Source organism: Cydia fagiglandana, chromosome 1, assembly GCF_963556715.1.
Source record: "Cydia fagiglandana chromosome 1, ilCydFagi1.1, whole genome shotgun sequence".
Classification (NCBI taxonomy): domain Eukaryota; kingdom Metazoa; phylum Arthropoda; class Insecta; order Lepidoptera; family Tortricidae; genus Cydia; species Cydia fagiglandana.
In genome coordinates, this window is record NC_085932.1 from 21,119,260 (window position 1) to 21,135,946 (window position 16,687).

The following is a 16,687-nucleotide window of genomic DNA, read 5'->3' on the forward strand; positions in this document are numbered from 1 at the left end:
GACTAAACACGTGTCCAATTAAGTACTGTAACATTAAAATTTGCTTGTTGACTTTTCAACACATAAAAAATAAGCCTTGGTCTCGCTAAGCTTTCATTGACTTACCTTATATTTATATGTAATCATGAACTAGCTAGATTCGTGAAATCTGGCTTTATCGGGAGCTAAACACAATATTCATTTCTATAACAAACATAATAATAAAATAATACCTTGATTTTGTCAGATAAGAGGCCTTTTACGCTAAACAATCATTTATGTTATGTCCATTGCATGAAGGATGCAGACCCATAATGTTTGTGACCAAGGCCAATTTTGGTAAATGTGCACTCATTATATGATCTGAAACTTGCAGTAAATATAGAACAACGGGCTGGGATTGTGTGAGAGAGAGAAATATATTCGTCACATGCCAGATCGCCAGTTGTCCTATCCTTTCTGTTTCACAATAAGATACTTAAAATAGGCATCAAAACTATTTATGAATCAGCACCTGATTAAAGAAAAAAAATTACACAACACTGATCACTCCTTCCAAATTGTGTTCGTAAACTACACGTTGTACGGATTACGCACTCGATATAGGTTTCACTTCGGTTATATGTGACACCTCATCATTCGATGTGTTGGCGATTTCATTGTGGGAACCATCTATTACCTTTTCAATGTCCACTTGCTCATTATTTTCATCTACTGATAAATCGTGTAGATTTATGTTAGCATTGCTTATAGCTTGGATTAGAGTTTCCATGGCTTTCTCGTCTATTTTTTCTTCTAAGCTATCTATGTCGTTTTGGATTGAATCTTCATTAGTCGTAGGTTCTTCTGATGTTTCTTTATTATCATCTCTGACTGGTTCTTCGGTGACTTCTATAGAATTTGTCGCCTCCTGTGATTGTTTTTCGGCTTTCTTTTTAGATTTCTGTTTCTTGGGTTTGTCTGGTTTGGGCGCGTCTTCCTTGACGCCGTTCTTGTTGTTGGTGAGGGTGTTCAACTGGCTCTGGAGGTGCACGAGGCTCTGTCGAAGTTGTGCGCAATTTGCCGCCATTTTGTCGACCTTAAAACACGTATAAAACATTAAAACCCCGCAAATGTTAGCCCACATATAATCAATTAACTAATTGATTAGTGTCTACAAGATCTATTCGAACTACATTGATATTATCAGTATAATTTACATGAACAATCTCTCTGAATAGTATAAATATAGTGTTTCATTTATCTCAACAGGATACTTGCCCGAGATGCAATGTTGTTGGTAATTAATTTCAGCAAGTTGTTTTTTGTTGATTAATCCGTTTTCATTACAGACAAATACCAGGGCATCAGTCAAAATCGGACAAGGTTTTGCTGTGTACGAATGTTATAGAGTTAGACCAAGAAAAGTCTGCAAAGTGTTATTTTAAACGTCAAACTTCTATGAAATTATGACGTATAAATATTAAATAACACTTGCACTGCGTGGGCTATCAAAATTGCTGCAGACTTTTCTTGGCCTAACTCTAATTATGTTATGACAGTTTGTGCGCGTAAGTTGAGATTAGCGTCAGCACTTAGCCACGAATGAAAAGAAAAACCGGGCAAGTGCGAGTCGGACTCGCGCACGAAGGGTTCCGTACCATAATGCAAAAAAAACGGGATAAAAAGCAAGAAAAAAAACGGTCACCCATCCAAGTACTGACCACGCCCGACGTTGCTCAACTTTGGTAAAAAATCACGTTTGTTGTATGGGGGCCTCATTTAAATCTTTATTTTATTCTGTTTTTAGTATTTGTTGTTATAGCGGCAACAGAAATACATCATCTGTGAAAATTTCAACTGTCTAACTATCACGGTTCGTGAGATACAGCCTGGTGACAGACAGACGGACGGACGGACGGACAGCGAAGTCTTAGAAATAGGATCCCGTTTTACTCTTTGGGTACGGAACCCTAAAAAACAGAACTGAGAGATTTTTCCAGGCACATTGACTAACACAATTAAATCTTGGTCTCAAAAGCATAATAACATTATTTTTCTAATCGCGCTAGAGTTAGCTACTTATCCCACCGGCATGTTGCAACAGGATAACAGAATGTTACGAACGAGTCATACATTAGCGAAGCTCCAATAGGGTATTTGACATTTTTTTATGAATGGTATCTGTCGATCAGGTTTGTTTTGAGGATCAAATGTCGGTATGGGACACATAGTCTTAAAGCAATACAAAAGTGACAAATGATGGTCAAAGTCGGGCGGGTACTTTACTGACGAAAAGCTTCTAACAATATGGCAATACATCGTGACGTCAGCATGTAACGTTAGAAGCAGTTTCGATATATGGAAAACAAGGAAATTGCGATTTTGTCGGTGAAATATTGCGTTTATGTATATTGTTGTTGTACAATATTTTTTCAATAAAATGTAAATAATCGAATGGTACCATCATTTTTTTCCTCTTTGGAAGTAATTTTTTTTTAATTTTGAGGTTGAATTTTTTTATTATTCCGATATATTTTTTAAGTTTCCGATTTATTGTAATAAACAGCTCATTTTCTATATATTTAACTAGATTTAGTTATAAAATTCAACACGTGTCAACAACCCTATTGCCGCTCGATGTTGATGGTGTCATCCTTCAGTGAGCCCAGCAGCATCTTGCTAGATATTATCTAGCAAGATCCGCATTAGCTAGTAGATAATGCGGATAGAGGCGGGTCAACATGGCCCCCTAAACAGTGAACATACCTTGTCGTTGCTCTGCTTGCTGGGCGCCGGCGCAGGCGCAGGCGCGGGCGCGGGCGGCGGCGTGGGCAGCGGCGGGCGCTCGATGTTGTGCTCCTTCAGCGTGCCCAGCAGCGTGGTGCGCTCCGCCTGCATGCAATACCATCGTTATCAATCGACTTCTTCCGCTTTTTCATTTAACGTCTCAGTAGAACCTGGTCTTTACGAGATTTACAGGACGGCTGCTATAAAGCAACTCAACAGTTTACTGCTGCCGACTGGGGCAGTTTCGACCACTACACAATAGATTTGCTGCCAGCATTACCATCTTTCATCGACAAGTCTTTTTAGCACATCTACGACAGTTATTAGCGACCGGAAGCAGCTGGCATTAATAAAAAGTCTACTTCGGACCGTATTAACCCATCGGGCGGCACAACAATATTTAAAATTTTCGCGATGTGCGGCGCGCAACCTCGAAACGGCCAGTTTTCAAAGTTAAAAATGGCGGCCACCGCATGCACTGTTGCCGGTGAGCGTCTATTTCGAGGCTTCTTGCCGCACGAGGGGTTTCCATAGACGTGTCACTTAAATAATGTCAGACAAGCCTAAAGTGTCATTCTATGGAACTTGCTATGTAAACAAAAGTGACTAGTAAATTCATCGGTCAGAGTCAATTTCCATATGGCGGTTTGTTTACATAGTTAGCAAATTCCATAGAATGACACTTTAAAGACTAGTGTACACAAAGAAAAAAGGAGAAATGCAAATGAATACGGACCTGCAGCGTGCGACACAGGCTCTGCATGTGCTGCAGCTGCCGACTGGCGGCCGCGGCGCGCTCCTCGCTCGCCTGCCGCTCGCCGCACATGTCCAGGAGTGCTGTTTGTGATGTCTCCCAGCGTTTTTTCCATGATAGGGATTCCTTCTCCAGCTTCTTGATTTTCTTTGACATCTGGAATAAAATGGAATAGTAGTTCATGTGACTGCGACATAATGAAAGGCATTAAAACTCGAAGCTGGGTTTATGAAACGAACGAAGTGAGTTTCGTAATAACATCACACGAGCGTCCGCCAGAGAGCAAAGTGCCCCAATGTCGGCTGTAATATAAAGTTAGTGAATATATCAAAGAAAGTTTATAATACCTATGTGTGTATTAGATAAAGTATTTAAAAAAATCGAAATAGATATTGTTACTCATGTTACCATGATGATGTTATTGTTATGTTGTGTATCGATGTGTTTGTGTTGTGGAATAACGGTGTCTTCCAATACAGGCACCAGATAATAAAAGCTATGTTTGTACAAAATCAATTCTTTACTCAAGACACTGGTTATGTGAGAGATGGAAACAATCGTGGCGATATCATATAAAAACATTTCCATTGCGTTACGTAATCCACATTCAAACTATCTGTGAGCTCCAATCTATTGTTATTCTTGGTATTTTGAGAACAATCATTAATTGTTTCAACATGTGGCGTTCTTAACATAAATAAATAATACTGAAACTCAACAAAAAACTAGCATTTATTTTATTTTTATGTTCATATTACTGTGAAAATATTTTTAGATTAACTCTTTTAATGAACACTTTCAAATACGAACCAACCAAACTTAAAGTTTTAAGTTAATTGTATGTATTTAATTCTATATAAAAATAAACAATTTAATTTTTTTTTTTTTAGGAACATGCAAAACCCTCACCTTCTCCATCTGTTCCTTGAACCCTCCGAACACCTGGTTGCTTTTCACTAGCGCGTTCTGGAACTCGTCGTACTTATCCGTGTATACGCCAAGCTGACCCCTGCAGTGCCAAAAAGTATATTAAAATTTGCACACACTATTCGTCAGCCAATTCATTGTAAAAAAACGCCGCAAATACACGTCTTTAGGGGGTCGTTGGGGGCCAGAGGCACTCAAACTTTATCAAATATCTCCTAATCCGTTCCACCGGTGACCGCAGGGCTGGCTCGTTCCTCGCTCAGCGCATTGGTATTGCCATCCAGCGAGGAATCGCGGCCAGTCTTGTGGGCACACTACCAATTGCCAGCGGAATAGGAGATATTTGTAGCTATAATTTAGACCCCGTATATGTATTAAGATAACTTTTATTCTTTTTATTAAAGATTTTATAATATGTACTTAAAATCTTTGCCTTGAGCATAATGATTTCAGTAAAAGTTCGCAGATTATAATAGTTCCAACCTGGTTCCAAATGTCTTGGAACCAAAAAAGTCTGTACCTAGTCTATGATTCATGCTTCTTTGGATTTGAATTTGGCATACGTGGGGCATTTCACGCCAAGCGGGCAGCGAAAAAAGTGTCAGGTCATAGAATTTGCTGAAATTTGGAATAATTATACTACTCGATATTCTAAAAATACGCATTCTTTAAGTTTTTTTTTATTTGGCACCGTTTCCGGTTTGGAAGCATTTAAAAAATGGACGAAAATTGAGGAGAGCATTTTACAAAAGCTGATGCAGCTATTATTTAATTAACTGAAAAATAAGTTTAATATTGGTTTGTATACAATTTTAATTGCTTTATCTTGCAGTTATAACAATTTTGATATTTTTAAATTTTTTCATAAAAAAAACCGGAAATGAAAATTTCAAGTCAAATTTATATAAAGTTCGGTATTTTTGAAAATTTTTATTTTTGCCTCAAAATGTAGCTTATAGTCCATCAAAAATACATGGAAAGTTTGAGAGTGGGATCTGCATTAGTTTCGGAGATACATGAACTAAAGTGCAAACGTGCCGGTCTGAGCGTCGTACTGGCGATTCCTTAGTTACCCAGTCAAATAAAGGTTTTGTCCCTGGAATGACAAATAATAAGCTGGAAACTCGTATAACTACACCTTCGTTTCGGCGGTCTTTAAATTACGATAAAAGTCATAGAAAACCTCGTGTTCGCGCCGGAGTTTATTCAAGGTCAAAGGTCACAAAAATTGCTTTATCACAAATATCAAGGTTTCTATACTTCCAAAGATGTTTACATATAAATGAAGATTGTAGAGCATACAATTTGAGACAAATCATGTTCAGGGCATTTTTCCCGATCCTCAACCGTTTTGTAGGAATTGTCGGATATAGACGGCATAGAACGCGTAGCGGTCAGCCATACGCTCCGTAATGCAAGTTCACCGTGAATTCCGGTTAATAATAACTTCTATAAAGTTATTTATTTCACAAGATGCTATTTACGGATCATACGCTGATTTTAGAACAAAAGTTGTCTCTCCTGTGGACAATAGTTAACAGCTTGTGTGATTTGATTTGATTTTGATGAAGCTTTTATCGCGGACTGTACTTTTTTTCAGTTATCTGCTCAATGCTGCGAATATATACTCATACTCATACTCATAATCTCATAATCTTTATTGCATATCACATTGTATCTTAACCTATTACATAGAATTGTGTACAACATGACACCCTGTAGGGCACAGCAAACAGTTTATTCAAGAGGAGATCGAGTTTTTTGTACAATTAGATTAAGTATATTAGTGATTATATATGTTTATTAGGTATATTATTTATTATATAGGTGCTTTATTAATTGCAGTTATTGGTCGTGAAAAAATTCATTTAAAGTATAGTAAGCTTTTTCTATTAAGTGATCTTTTAGTTTTTTAAAGAATTCATTGTCGGACTTGGTGTTATTTATTTCGTTACTAATTTTATTGAATATTTTTATTGCCATTGAGTTAGGACTTTTTGAATGTAGTTTAAGTTTTGAGGGGATAACCTGCACCAGCTTATTTTGAAACCTACTGGCGTAACGCCGAGGGATATCTGAATGTTTGGTATACAATTGAGGGTATTTTTTTACAAATTTACATGTTTCTAAAATGTATATTGATGTTAGGGTAAGTATTTTTAGATCGATGAAGTATGTCTTACTACTTTCCGGTATATTTATGTTAGCCAAGATTCGAACACATTTTTTTTGTAATATAAATAGGCTTTCCACATCTGTGCTATTCCCCCATAGAATGACACCATAGGTAAGCCAAGCATGGGCATATGAATAGTAAGCTGTTAAGGCGGTGTTGAGGTCGCATGCTTTTTTTAATTCGCGTAAGGCATACGTGAACTGGGACAATTTCGTTTTTATTTTTGCTACATGCGCTTTCCAGTTAACGTTGCAGTCAACTTCAAAACCTAGAAGAGGCGCGGTTTCTACACATTCTAATTTTATATTTCTGAAGGTGAAATTAATATCAAGGGGTGTTTTTTGATAAGGTCGAAACTGTAAGAATTTTGTTTTTGAAAAATTTACTTCCAAATTATGATCCGATAACCAGTCTACTACGTTTGTTAATAAAGTGCTTAAGTCTTGAGTTATATTATAATCATCAGTACACGAAGTGAGAATGGAGATATCGTCGGCAAATAAAGTACACGTCTGCTGTATAGTTTTTGGAAGGTCGTTGATATATATCAAGAACAGGAGACATCCTATTGAGCTGCCTTGAGGTATGGAATGTTTCATGGATTTTAACTCCGAAAGTGTGTAATTTATTTCGCTATTATTTTGGTCGTAATTTTGTATTTCTATGCATTGCTGACGCTTTTCTAGGTATGATCTGAACCAATTATGCGGAATACCCCTAACGCCTATCCCATATAATTTTTGTAATAGGATATTATACTGAACACGGTCGTACGCTTTCGTCATATCGAGCAGAATCCCGATCGCGTATTGTTTATTGTTTATAATGTCAATAGCATGCTGCATAAACTTGTACATAGCTAAAACCGTCGAACGATTTTTCCGAAAACCGTTTTGACTATCATCAAAGATTAAGTTTTTTTCGCAGTATTCATATAAACGTTTACTCATAGCGGTTTCGAATATTTTTGACGATGAGGGTAATAGCGCGATCGGTCTGTAGTTATTAAGTTCTGTCGTACTACCTTTTTTATGGATTGGTTTAATTTTTGCCGTTTTTAAGAGATCCGGGAATACTCCAAGTGAAAAGGACTGATTTATAAGGAGACAAAATGGAATCGCGAGTTCATCTGCGCATTGTTTTAGCAATATAGGAGGTAATTCGTCTATTCCACAACTGTATTTGCTTTTTAGATTCTTTAAAATAGATCGAACTTCATTAATATCTACTGGTCGAAGGTAGAAACTGTTTACGGGAGATTCCATTGCCCCACCGCTGCAAAAAAATCATTGAATGCATTCGCTATCTGTTTAGGACAAGACGTAAGATTATTGTGGATTTTAATTTGTAAGTTACGTACCGGTTTATACGCAGATTTATTTGTGCGTTCTTTTATGATCTTCCACATTGTTCTAGTTATATTATCGGAGTTTTGCATTTCTTTAATGTATTGAAGCTTTTTAGATTTTATTATTGCGTTTTTTAATGTTTTTTCATATTGTTTGTAATGATTTATGATGACTGGATCTTTGCATTGTGTTGTCAACAATCGTAACAGTCTTTTATTTTTGCAGGAAACCCTTAAGCCCTTCGATAACCATTTTTTCTTTTTTGTATATAGTTTTAACTGTTGCAGCGGAATACTAATATCAAGAATTTGTTTAAGTTTGTTTATGAACATATTATAATTATAATTAACGTCTTCGCGACTTTTTAACAACTCTAGCCAATTTATTTGTTTCAAGTGCTCTCTAAATTTATCTACGTTTTGTTTACTAAAAATTCGTTTACTTATTTTCCAAAAAGGGCGTATTTTTCTTAGTTTACAAGTCAAATTTAAGGTTATTCCTCTGTGGTCAGAAAAACCTAAGTCGAGAACATTTACACATAAATCTGCATCGGTAAAATTGGTAAAAATCAAATCAATACACGTAGAACTATTTTTTGTGACTCGGGTTGGCTGATTTACTTTTTGAGAGAAGTTATACTCTAACATGCAGTCTGTAAGTGTTGACGCATATTTATCCTTAGCTAGAATATTTATGTTGAAGTCTCCCCCTATGATTATCTTTTTTTTCTTGTCCTTTTTTTCTAATAATGCTAAAATTAATTTTAATTGATTGTAAAAAATCTCGCTCTCTCTTCCGTTCCAATAAATACTTATTAACAAAATATTAAGTTTACATAGTTCTACGGCAGCCACTTCAATTATATATTCAACAGACATGTCCACTATATCCTTTCTTTCGTAATACTCTAGATCTTCACGCAGTAATATGCAAGTCCCGCCACCTCCGTAGTTCGTGCGATGATATGATGCGGCTAGGACGTAACCATTTATTTGTAGTGTAGCTTGTTTAGCTTTTGTTAGCCAAGTTTCTGTGATACATATTGCCTGATAGTTGTTATGTTCCTCATCTAGAAATGCTTCAAGGGTGGTCGTTTTGTTACATATGCTTTGCATGTTTTGAAATAGGACTCGTAGGTTTTCATTATTTTCGAAAGTTATGTGCGTGCGGGTCAGAAGAATATGATTTTTCTTGTTTATCGTCCGTGGTAGTGGTAGTACTTAGACGCGGGCTTGAGTGTAGGTCATTTTTATCCTGCTCTGGTGTTAATTGTGTTTCAAGTTGCAGTGGCGTATCGACTATACTTCCGTTTATTATAAGCTTATTAGGTACTTCGAATTACTGCGTGCTGTCCAGATTGTCGTGCTCGGCGAAGGTTATGTTGTAATAGCTTACGTTCTCGTAGTGCGTCTTCGTTTAGGTATTCTGCAATCGATAGCCCCGTATTTTGGAAACTTCGGGAATTTTGAAGAAGGTATTTGGCCATTCGTTTGCTAATTAGGTCTATTACAAGCGGCCTGTTAGGTTTCGTATATTTTCCAATGCGGGTCATATCCTCGATGTAGCCTGTCAGATCAACGTTTGTGATGTCGTAAAATGTATGTAGCACGCGATTTTCAAGTTCCATTTCGGTTTCTCTGTGGTATTCAGGAAGTCCAAATATTACTATTTTCTTATTATTATCTACGTTTGTAGTTTTTCTTGTATTTTTTATTTGATCTTGCAGCTCTTTAACTTCCGATTTTAGTACACTGTTTTCCTTCTCCAGATTTTCAATCTTTGATGAAATTGATTGGATGTTATCTTTCATTAAATTTTGTTCTAGTTTTAGTTCATTTGTAAATGTAGAAAAATTATTGTCGAGCTTGGACATTGCTTGATTTATCTCAAAATGCATATTAGATTTTAGCTCATTAATAATGGACTGGTTATTCAGAAGTAGTTTTTGGTCTAGTAATTTGCTGATATTCTCTAGCGTTAGTGTACTATTTTCAGATAAATTTTGATAAGCAGATGCGCTAGTACGTTCCGGTGTTTGTCGTGTTTGAGGGCAATATGGTGGTGTTGTGAGGTTTTGGTGTGCCTGATTTTTAGGGCTCATTTCTTCATCGTTTTGGGTATTACCATCAATTGACATGGTCGTGTCGTTAAGTGAAGCATTGCTTCGTCGAATAGGTGTCTCATCGTTTATTCTTATACGACGAGTTACATTTTCGCACATCGGGCAGTGCCATTTTTTTTCAAGTTCGAATTTATGCATCATAAAATATGCCGACGTCATTTGCATGCAAGTGTAGTGATATTTTCCTGAACATGCAGTGCATATAATTTTCTCGGAATCGTATTTAATTGGAAGTTGACAAAATAGGCAATTCATTTTTCTTTGTTTGTTGATTTACTTACTTATCGTCAACTCTCGGGTTTCGTCGCAGCGGATAAGCCAATCAGGGCTCGTGAAGGCGCTCGGTTGTGCGGATTTTTGTAGTAGGGGCGGGGTCGATGACCGCGATCGTGTTACTGAAGGATTCACTTGCACTATTTTGAACAATTGGCAACGTATTTTTTGGTTTTTACTCACGTATCCACTTTAATATTTGATTGATTTTTAAAAACTATAGTGCACTTTAATCCTTGAAGTTCGCGCTTCAATCCAATACCAAATTCGCTCGGGGATATTAGCTTTTTCCACAAGTTTTCGATTAAAAACTGACGACTGTATGATAACAGGTGTTGACTCTGTATATAGAGTTGCTAATTCGATATTTTATGGCCATGATGATGGGCTGATGTCATTAATCATTATATATTCTTATTTATACATTAAAAACGACCAGCTTCGCACGGGTTAATAAAATTATACATAAACCGTCCTCTTGAATCACTCTGTCTATTTAAAATACACAGGGACAAACAACGGGAAGCGACTTTATTTTAACCTATGTAGTAATGTCATTAAAATATTGCATTGTCATTGGTTTTTCATAAATATGCCAAATTTTAACTCAATGTAAAACCAACAAATAGTCAACGTTTGCAAATGTTGAAGACAGATCGAAAAGATACATATTTCCATCGCCAGTTAAATAAAATATTGTGGAAATGTTTACTTGTATTATTTGTACTTCAACTTTACCTCTATTCTGTGGACACTAGAGGCAACAAACCCTAATTTTCTAATTAATCCTAATGAAAGGGTACTTCTATTAGCCTATTTCATTTATATATATTTTATATATTTTTTATTTTTTTTTTATTTAGGGGTATTAGCCTATTTCATAAAATGAATGCATAAATGCACAAAAGCTGTTAACTATTGTCCACAGAAGAGACAACTTTTGTTCTAAAATCAGCGTATGATCCGTAAATAGCATCTTATGAAATAAATAACTTCATAGAAGTTATTATTCACCGGAATTCACGGTGAACTTGCATTACGGAGCGTATGGCTGACCGCTACGCGTTCTATGCCGTCTATATCCGACAATTCCTACAAAACGGTTGAGGATCTGAAAAAATGCCCGAAATATGACTTGTCACAAATTGTATGCTCTACAATCTTCATTTATATAAAAACATAATTGGAGGTATAGAAACCTTGATATTCGTGATAAAGCAATTTTTGTGACCTTTGACCTTGAATAAACTCCGGTGCGAACACGAGGTTTTCTATGACTTTTATCGTAATTTAAAGACCGCCGAAACGAAGGTGTAGTTATACGAGTTTCCAGCTTATTATTTGTCATTCCAGGGTCAAAACCTTTATTTGACTGGGTAACTAAGGAATCGCCAGTACGACGCTCAGACCGGCACGTTTGCACTTTAGTTCATGTATCTCCGAAACTAATGCAGATCCCACTCTCAAACTTTCCATGTATTTTTGATGGACTATAAGCTACATTTTGAGGCAAAAATAAAAAATTTCAAAAATACCGAACTTTATATAAATTTGACTTGAAATTTTCATTTCCGGTTTTTTGTATGAAAAAATTAAAAAATATATAAATTGTTATAACTGCAAGATAAAGCAATTAAAATTGTATACAAACCAATATAAAACTTATTTTTCAGTTTATTCAATAATAGCTGCATCAGCTTTTGTAAAATGCTCTCCTCAATTTTCATCCATTTTTTAAATGCTTCCAAACCGGAAACGGTGCCAAATGAAAAAAAATAAAAGAATGCGTATTTTTAGAATATCGAGTAGTATAATTATTCCAAATTTCAGCAAATTCTATGACCTGACACTTTTTCGCTGCCCGCTTGGCGTGAAATGCCCCTGTGTTACAAAGAGATGTTTTTTTAACGATTGTACCACTATCTGCGTTAATTTTTGCGCATATATCCTCATTTATGGTTATGTAATGCATAGAATTATTCATTCAAAGATTAAGTATTAACTACTACTAACAGGACCTCGCATTTTTACACGACTGTCAAAAAAAGGAGTGTACTTAATGTTTTTTTTTTTTGGTCAGTATAAGCACAGAATAAATAATAGTACTACCGTACAGAAAGGAAGCTTCCTACAAAACCGAAGTTTGACAGCGGTTCAGGGTCGAATCATGCTATCCCTTTCTAATACATGGCACTATCCCTTTCGGCTAATTAGGGTTGTCAAAATTCAAGTGATTATCTTATCTGTGGTCGTGCACGCAAAAGGAAGTCAAGTGGTGCCAACCCTAATAATTGCTCGGAGCAATGCTGAGCCGAGCGGAGCCGAGTTTGGCCGAAGTCAGGAGCTTCGCACCCCTGGTATAAGGCACAAATCAAAGTCCAGAATCAGAGTATCCAAATATTTTAAAAAACGAACCTCAAAGCAGTCTCCGTCCCCTGCAGCTCCATGATCTTGGCCGTGCACTGAGCCACCGTGACCTTGAGGTGTTCCATCTCTGCTAGCAGCCTCTCTTTCTCTGCCTGGTGCTCTAAGGCTGCTTTCTGAAGTTTAGCATCCGACAGCTGGGACTCTAGCGCCATTTGCTTCCCCATTTTTTCAACCTAGAATTTAATGGCAAAGGAAAATGTTACTTTAGTTCACATCTTCGTTTTATTTGCTAACGATAGCTAACATCCACTTATTGACACAAAACGTTTTTGACTCGGTAAATAAAATTATTCAGTTGGAATGGGAAAAAAATCAAAATCTTAATTAACTTTATTGTTTCATAAATTTCGACTGTCAGATGTTAATCGTCAATATTTTTTTTCGCTATTTTGGATACTTGTCAGTGACCAACTGAAAAAAACACAGAAGTCACAGAAGATCAGCAAGACAATAAGGGAGTCGGACCAAGATAACTTTGCATGTCATTTGCAATGACGAAGTGTGGAAATGTCATTGTTAATGTTAAATGTCTATGATAATATGATGTTTATCATGACACTCCTTTACTTTGTTCTGTTTAAGTCAGTGCAAAGTGAACTTAAACTTTATTCTCAAGTGTTTTACCAAATTTGGCATCAAAACACTATGAGGTATACCACTTACTCACCTGGGGTTAACCGGTTAAATCTGGAGTTACCATGGTTACCAGTAGTACAATTTGACACTGGGTTAATGGTTTAACGGTTAACCCTGGGTTAGTGGGTTGGTGCAGGTGGCGCTAAGACATCATCTTACTTGCTGTTCCCTCAACTGGTACTGCTGCACCACACTCTTGAATTTCTCGCTCATGCTGATGTTGTCGTCTCTCAACTTGGCGTTCTTCTCGTTATTCTGCTGCAGGAGAGTGGTGATCTCGGTTAGCGTGTTCTGGAACTTGGCTTGAGTCTCCTTCCGACGTTCCTCCTCTTCACGGATCTTTAGCAGGGACTCTTCCTGTTGAATAAATAATAGGATTAGGTACGGAAGATTCACTGTCTAACAAAGGCGTCTATTAAGACATTATGTTGTTAAGGTATTTAAACACAGACTAGTTGATTACCTTGATGGCCTTGTTCTGTTTCTGCAGTTCACGACAGAGACTCTCCAACTTGGACTTGACGAGGATAGTCTTGTTGAATTCATGTTGCAATTGCTCTTTTTCTTTCAACAAGATAGCATACCTGGCGGCCGAAAAATAAATTGTATAATAATTAACCACAGGCTGATTATTATGTGTGAGACATCAACATTATTTAGTCTAGTAATTATATCCTGAAAAATATTCTCACCCTTACAAATTAAAAAAAAAAACATTGAAAAGTTAATTTTTTATGACCTTTTTAATGTTTTTATTTTTATTTTTGTTTATTAAGAATATTGAGGTTTTAAGCTCTTGTCCTAATCCATAATTAGTCATTTAGAGTAAGCTGTCGGAACAGTATATGTGTAGTAGAGAGTCATCAATGGCTGAAATAGGTCCTTTGCTTTGGAATTCTGGTTGGACACATGCGCACTAGAACATGCATTTAATTATTTAAAATTACTACATACATCCTCATTGATATAATTATTATTTGCCTAAATACTATTCACAGTTGGCCTTTTAACCAGTTAAGGTTGTCTGGAAGAGATCACTGTTTAGCTGTGTCTTTGTATATTTACATATTTTGAGGTTGTGCAATAATGAGGTTTTGTATTGTGTTGTAACCGACTGCACCTAATGTTGTTGTTATCCTATGGCACCCTAGAGGTGCAAATGGCCTTCACAAACTCGCACTACGCTTTCCTATCTACAGTGACCCTTCAGGCCTCGCTCCAGTTCAACCTAGCGTGTGTGTGTTGAAAGAAGTCTTATTTATGTATTGCACCTACCGCTTATCAGACTGCTTGATATAAAACTGCAGTTTCTTATTATCATCAGCAGTCTGCACATATTTCTTGCAGACGAGAGACAGTTTTTCCTCCAGACTTGGCACAGAGTTCAGCGATTTCATGAACTGTTCCACATTTTTATCATCCTTTTTGTTGCGGTCTTCCTTCTTTGACTTCTTTGGTGGGTCTTGGATGGAAGGAATGGCTGGTGTCGGAGCCTTTTCCTGAAATAAGTGATTGACAATATTATAAATTGGGTATGTAATTTTGTTAAGTTAACAAATTTAGAGATCCTTGGGGGATCCTTTGTCCAGCAGTGGACGTCTTTCGGCTGAGATGATGATGATGATGATGATAAACAAATTTAACCATCTACTTGAGACACATTAATAAACTATTCTAATATTGGATGACAAAATAAAGAGCTATTTACCATTTTCGCCTAAATAAATAAACTGCTAATCAGTAACAGGAATTTATTTCTTTACAAAGACTCAACTTTCTTCATCTAAAGAAAAAGTTTATGATGAGCATACATAAAACTCAATTCCTTTAAAAGCTTTTTTATTATAAGACACTTGAAATTTTTATCCCACATTCATAACAGCAAAAAGCTTAATTTAACCTGGCATACATAAAAGCAGACTTAAAACTCCAGGTATAAAGATTTTAGAGAGATATTTCAAATGTGTCCTTTTCTTACAATCCAGGACAATATATTAATATTAATAAATTCATGGCTATCATAAAAAACCCTGCTAGGATGTTACACTTGATAAGCATTCAACAATCATAATTAAATCTATAATACAGGATTCACATTACATCCATAGCAACAATCTGGTTACACAATGCAGTGTCCAGGACAACTTGGCATCAAGTTGTCGTCAACCATAAAAGAAGAAAGCGCGGAACGTGCTTCCGAACAGAAATATCATAAACATTCCCTATTCTGGCATCATGCCAGGCGAGTTTTAGGTTAACTATTTTACCTGTTTTTAGGTCTAATTTCGTGACAAATATGCAACAATAAATAGCTAAAAGCTCTCGTGATGGATGTATTAATAGAAGCGATATAAAATATTGCGAGTTAAGAACCAAATTCAGATGAATATAGAAAAGTATTTTACCGACATTCGATCGCATTCTATTTATAAATCAGATATAAAATAAAAACTTATTCTTACTTCGCCACTTTTTTCTTGTTGTTCAATATCAATGCTATCTTTTACTATCTCTTCTGCGGCAGCTTCCATATTTATAATTATTTAATTTCAAACACTCTTGGTTATTCGTCAAACAACAATACCAAACGAAAGAAATTAATACTGTAAATGCAGAGTACGTTCACTTTAGCGTCAAATCAGTGCATACTTTTAAACTGAACTAAACTGAAATACACAATATTAAAGTTCAAATTGAAATGTAATTAATGTTAAAAATAAACAGCGACAATAGACTCTTATGACATCTGACTATTTGACAAATGACTGACTGACTGCTTCTGTATCTGTGGCGCGGTCATAAAACAGATAAGAAAAGGTAAGGTAAAAAATATAAATACGGAGGCGTATTTATGTTAAATTTAGTCAAATCAAGTCCTTTTCTTTATCCTTTTAAAATAAATAAATTCTTAATTAAAATATGACATCTCTAAAATATCCAGAATAATCCAGTTTTTTTCGGTTACATCTATTGGGTTGCCATCGTTTGAAGTTTCTTCTAACGTAGTAGAAAAAGAGGAATCGCCCCTATTCCCGGCCTTTGTACATCCCGATAACCCCGGCTACTCACGTAACGATAAATCGTTGCGATAAAACTGTGCAGTCCGATGTGTATGTCGATTATCGTAACGATTTGTCATACACACGGTTCGATTTATCTGCACAGTCGGACTGCACAGTTTTATCGCAACGATTTATCGTTACGTGAGTAGCCGGGGTAATACGGCACACGATGGTCCGGTATATTCTTTAGTTGACTCAAGTTAAAACGGTCCG

At 36.2% G+C, this 16,687-nt stretch overlaps 1 protein-coding gene across 2 annotated transcripts; it reads right to left on the reverse strand.

Moving 5' to 3' along the window:
* Positions 1-481: 481 nt before the first annotated feature.
* Positions 482-16,010, reverse strand: LOC134667187 (gamma-taxilin). 2 transcript variants are annotated; one of them, XM_063524510.1, is made up of 9 exons: positions 15,875-15,998; positions 14,688-14,911; positions 13,876-13,996; positions 13,572-13,769; positions 12,765-12,949; positions 4,412-4,511; positions 3,485-3,658; positions 2,728-2,853; positions 482-1,057 (listed from the first exon to the last, which is right to left on the reverse strand). In XM_063524510.1, exons 1-9 carry the CDS (start codon positions 15,941-15,943, stop codon positions 569-571), a joined length of 1,686 nt encoding a protein of 561 aa, XP_063380580.1. In that variant the 5' UTR covers positions 15,944-15,998; the 3' UTR covers positions 482-568. The 2 variants fall into 2 exon arrangements, with proteins under 2 accessions (XP_063380580.1, XP_063380586.1); XM_063524516.1 differs by having other exon boundaries at positions 484-1,057; positions 14,688-14,892; positions 15,865-16,010.
* Positions 16,011-16,687: the final 677 nt, after the last annotated feature.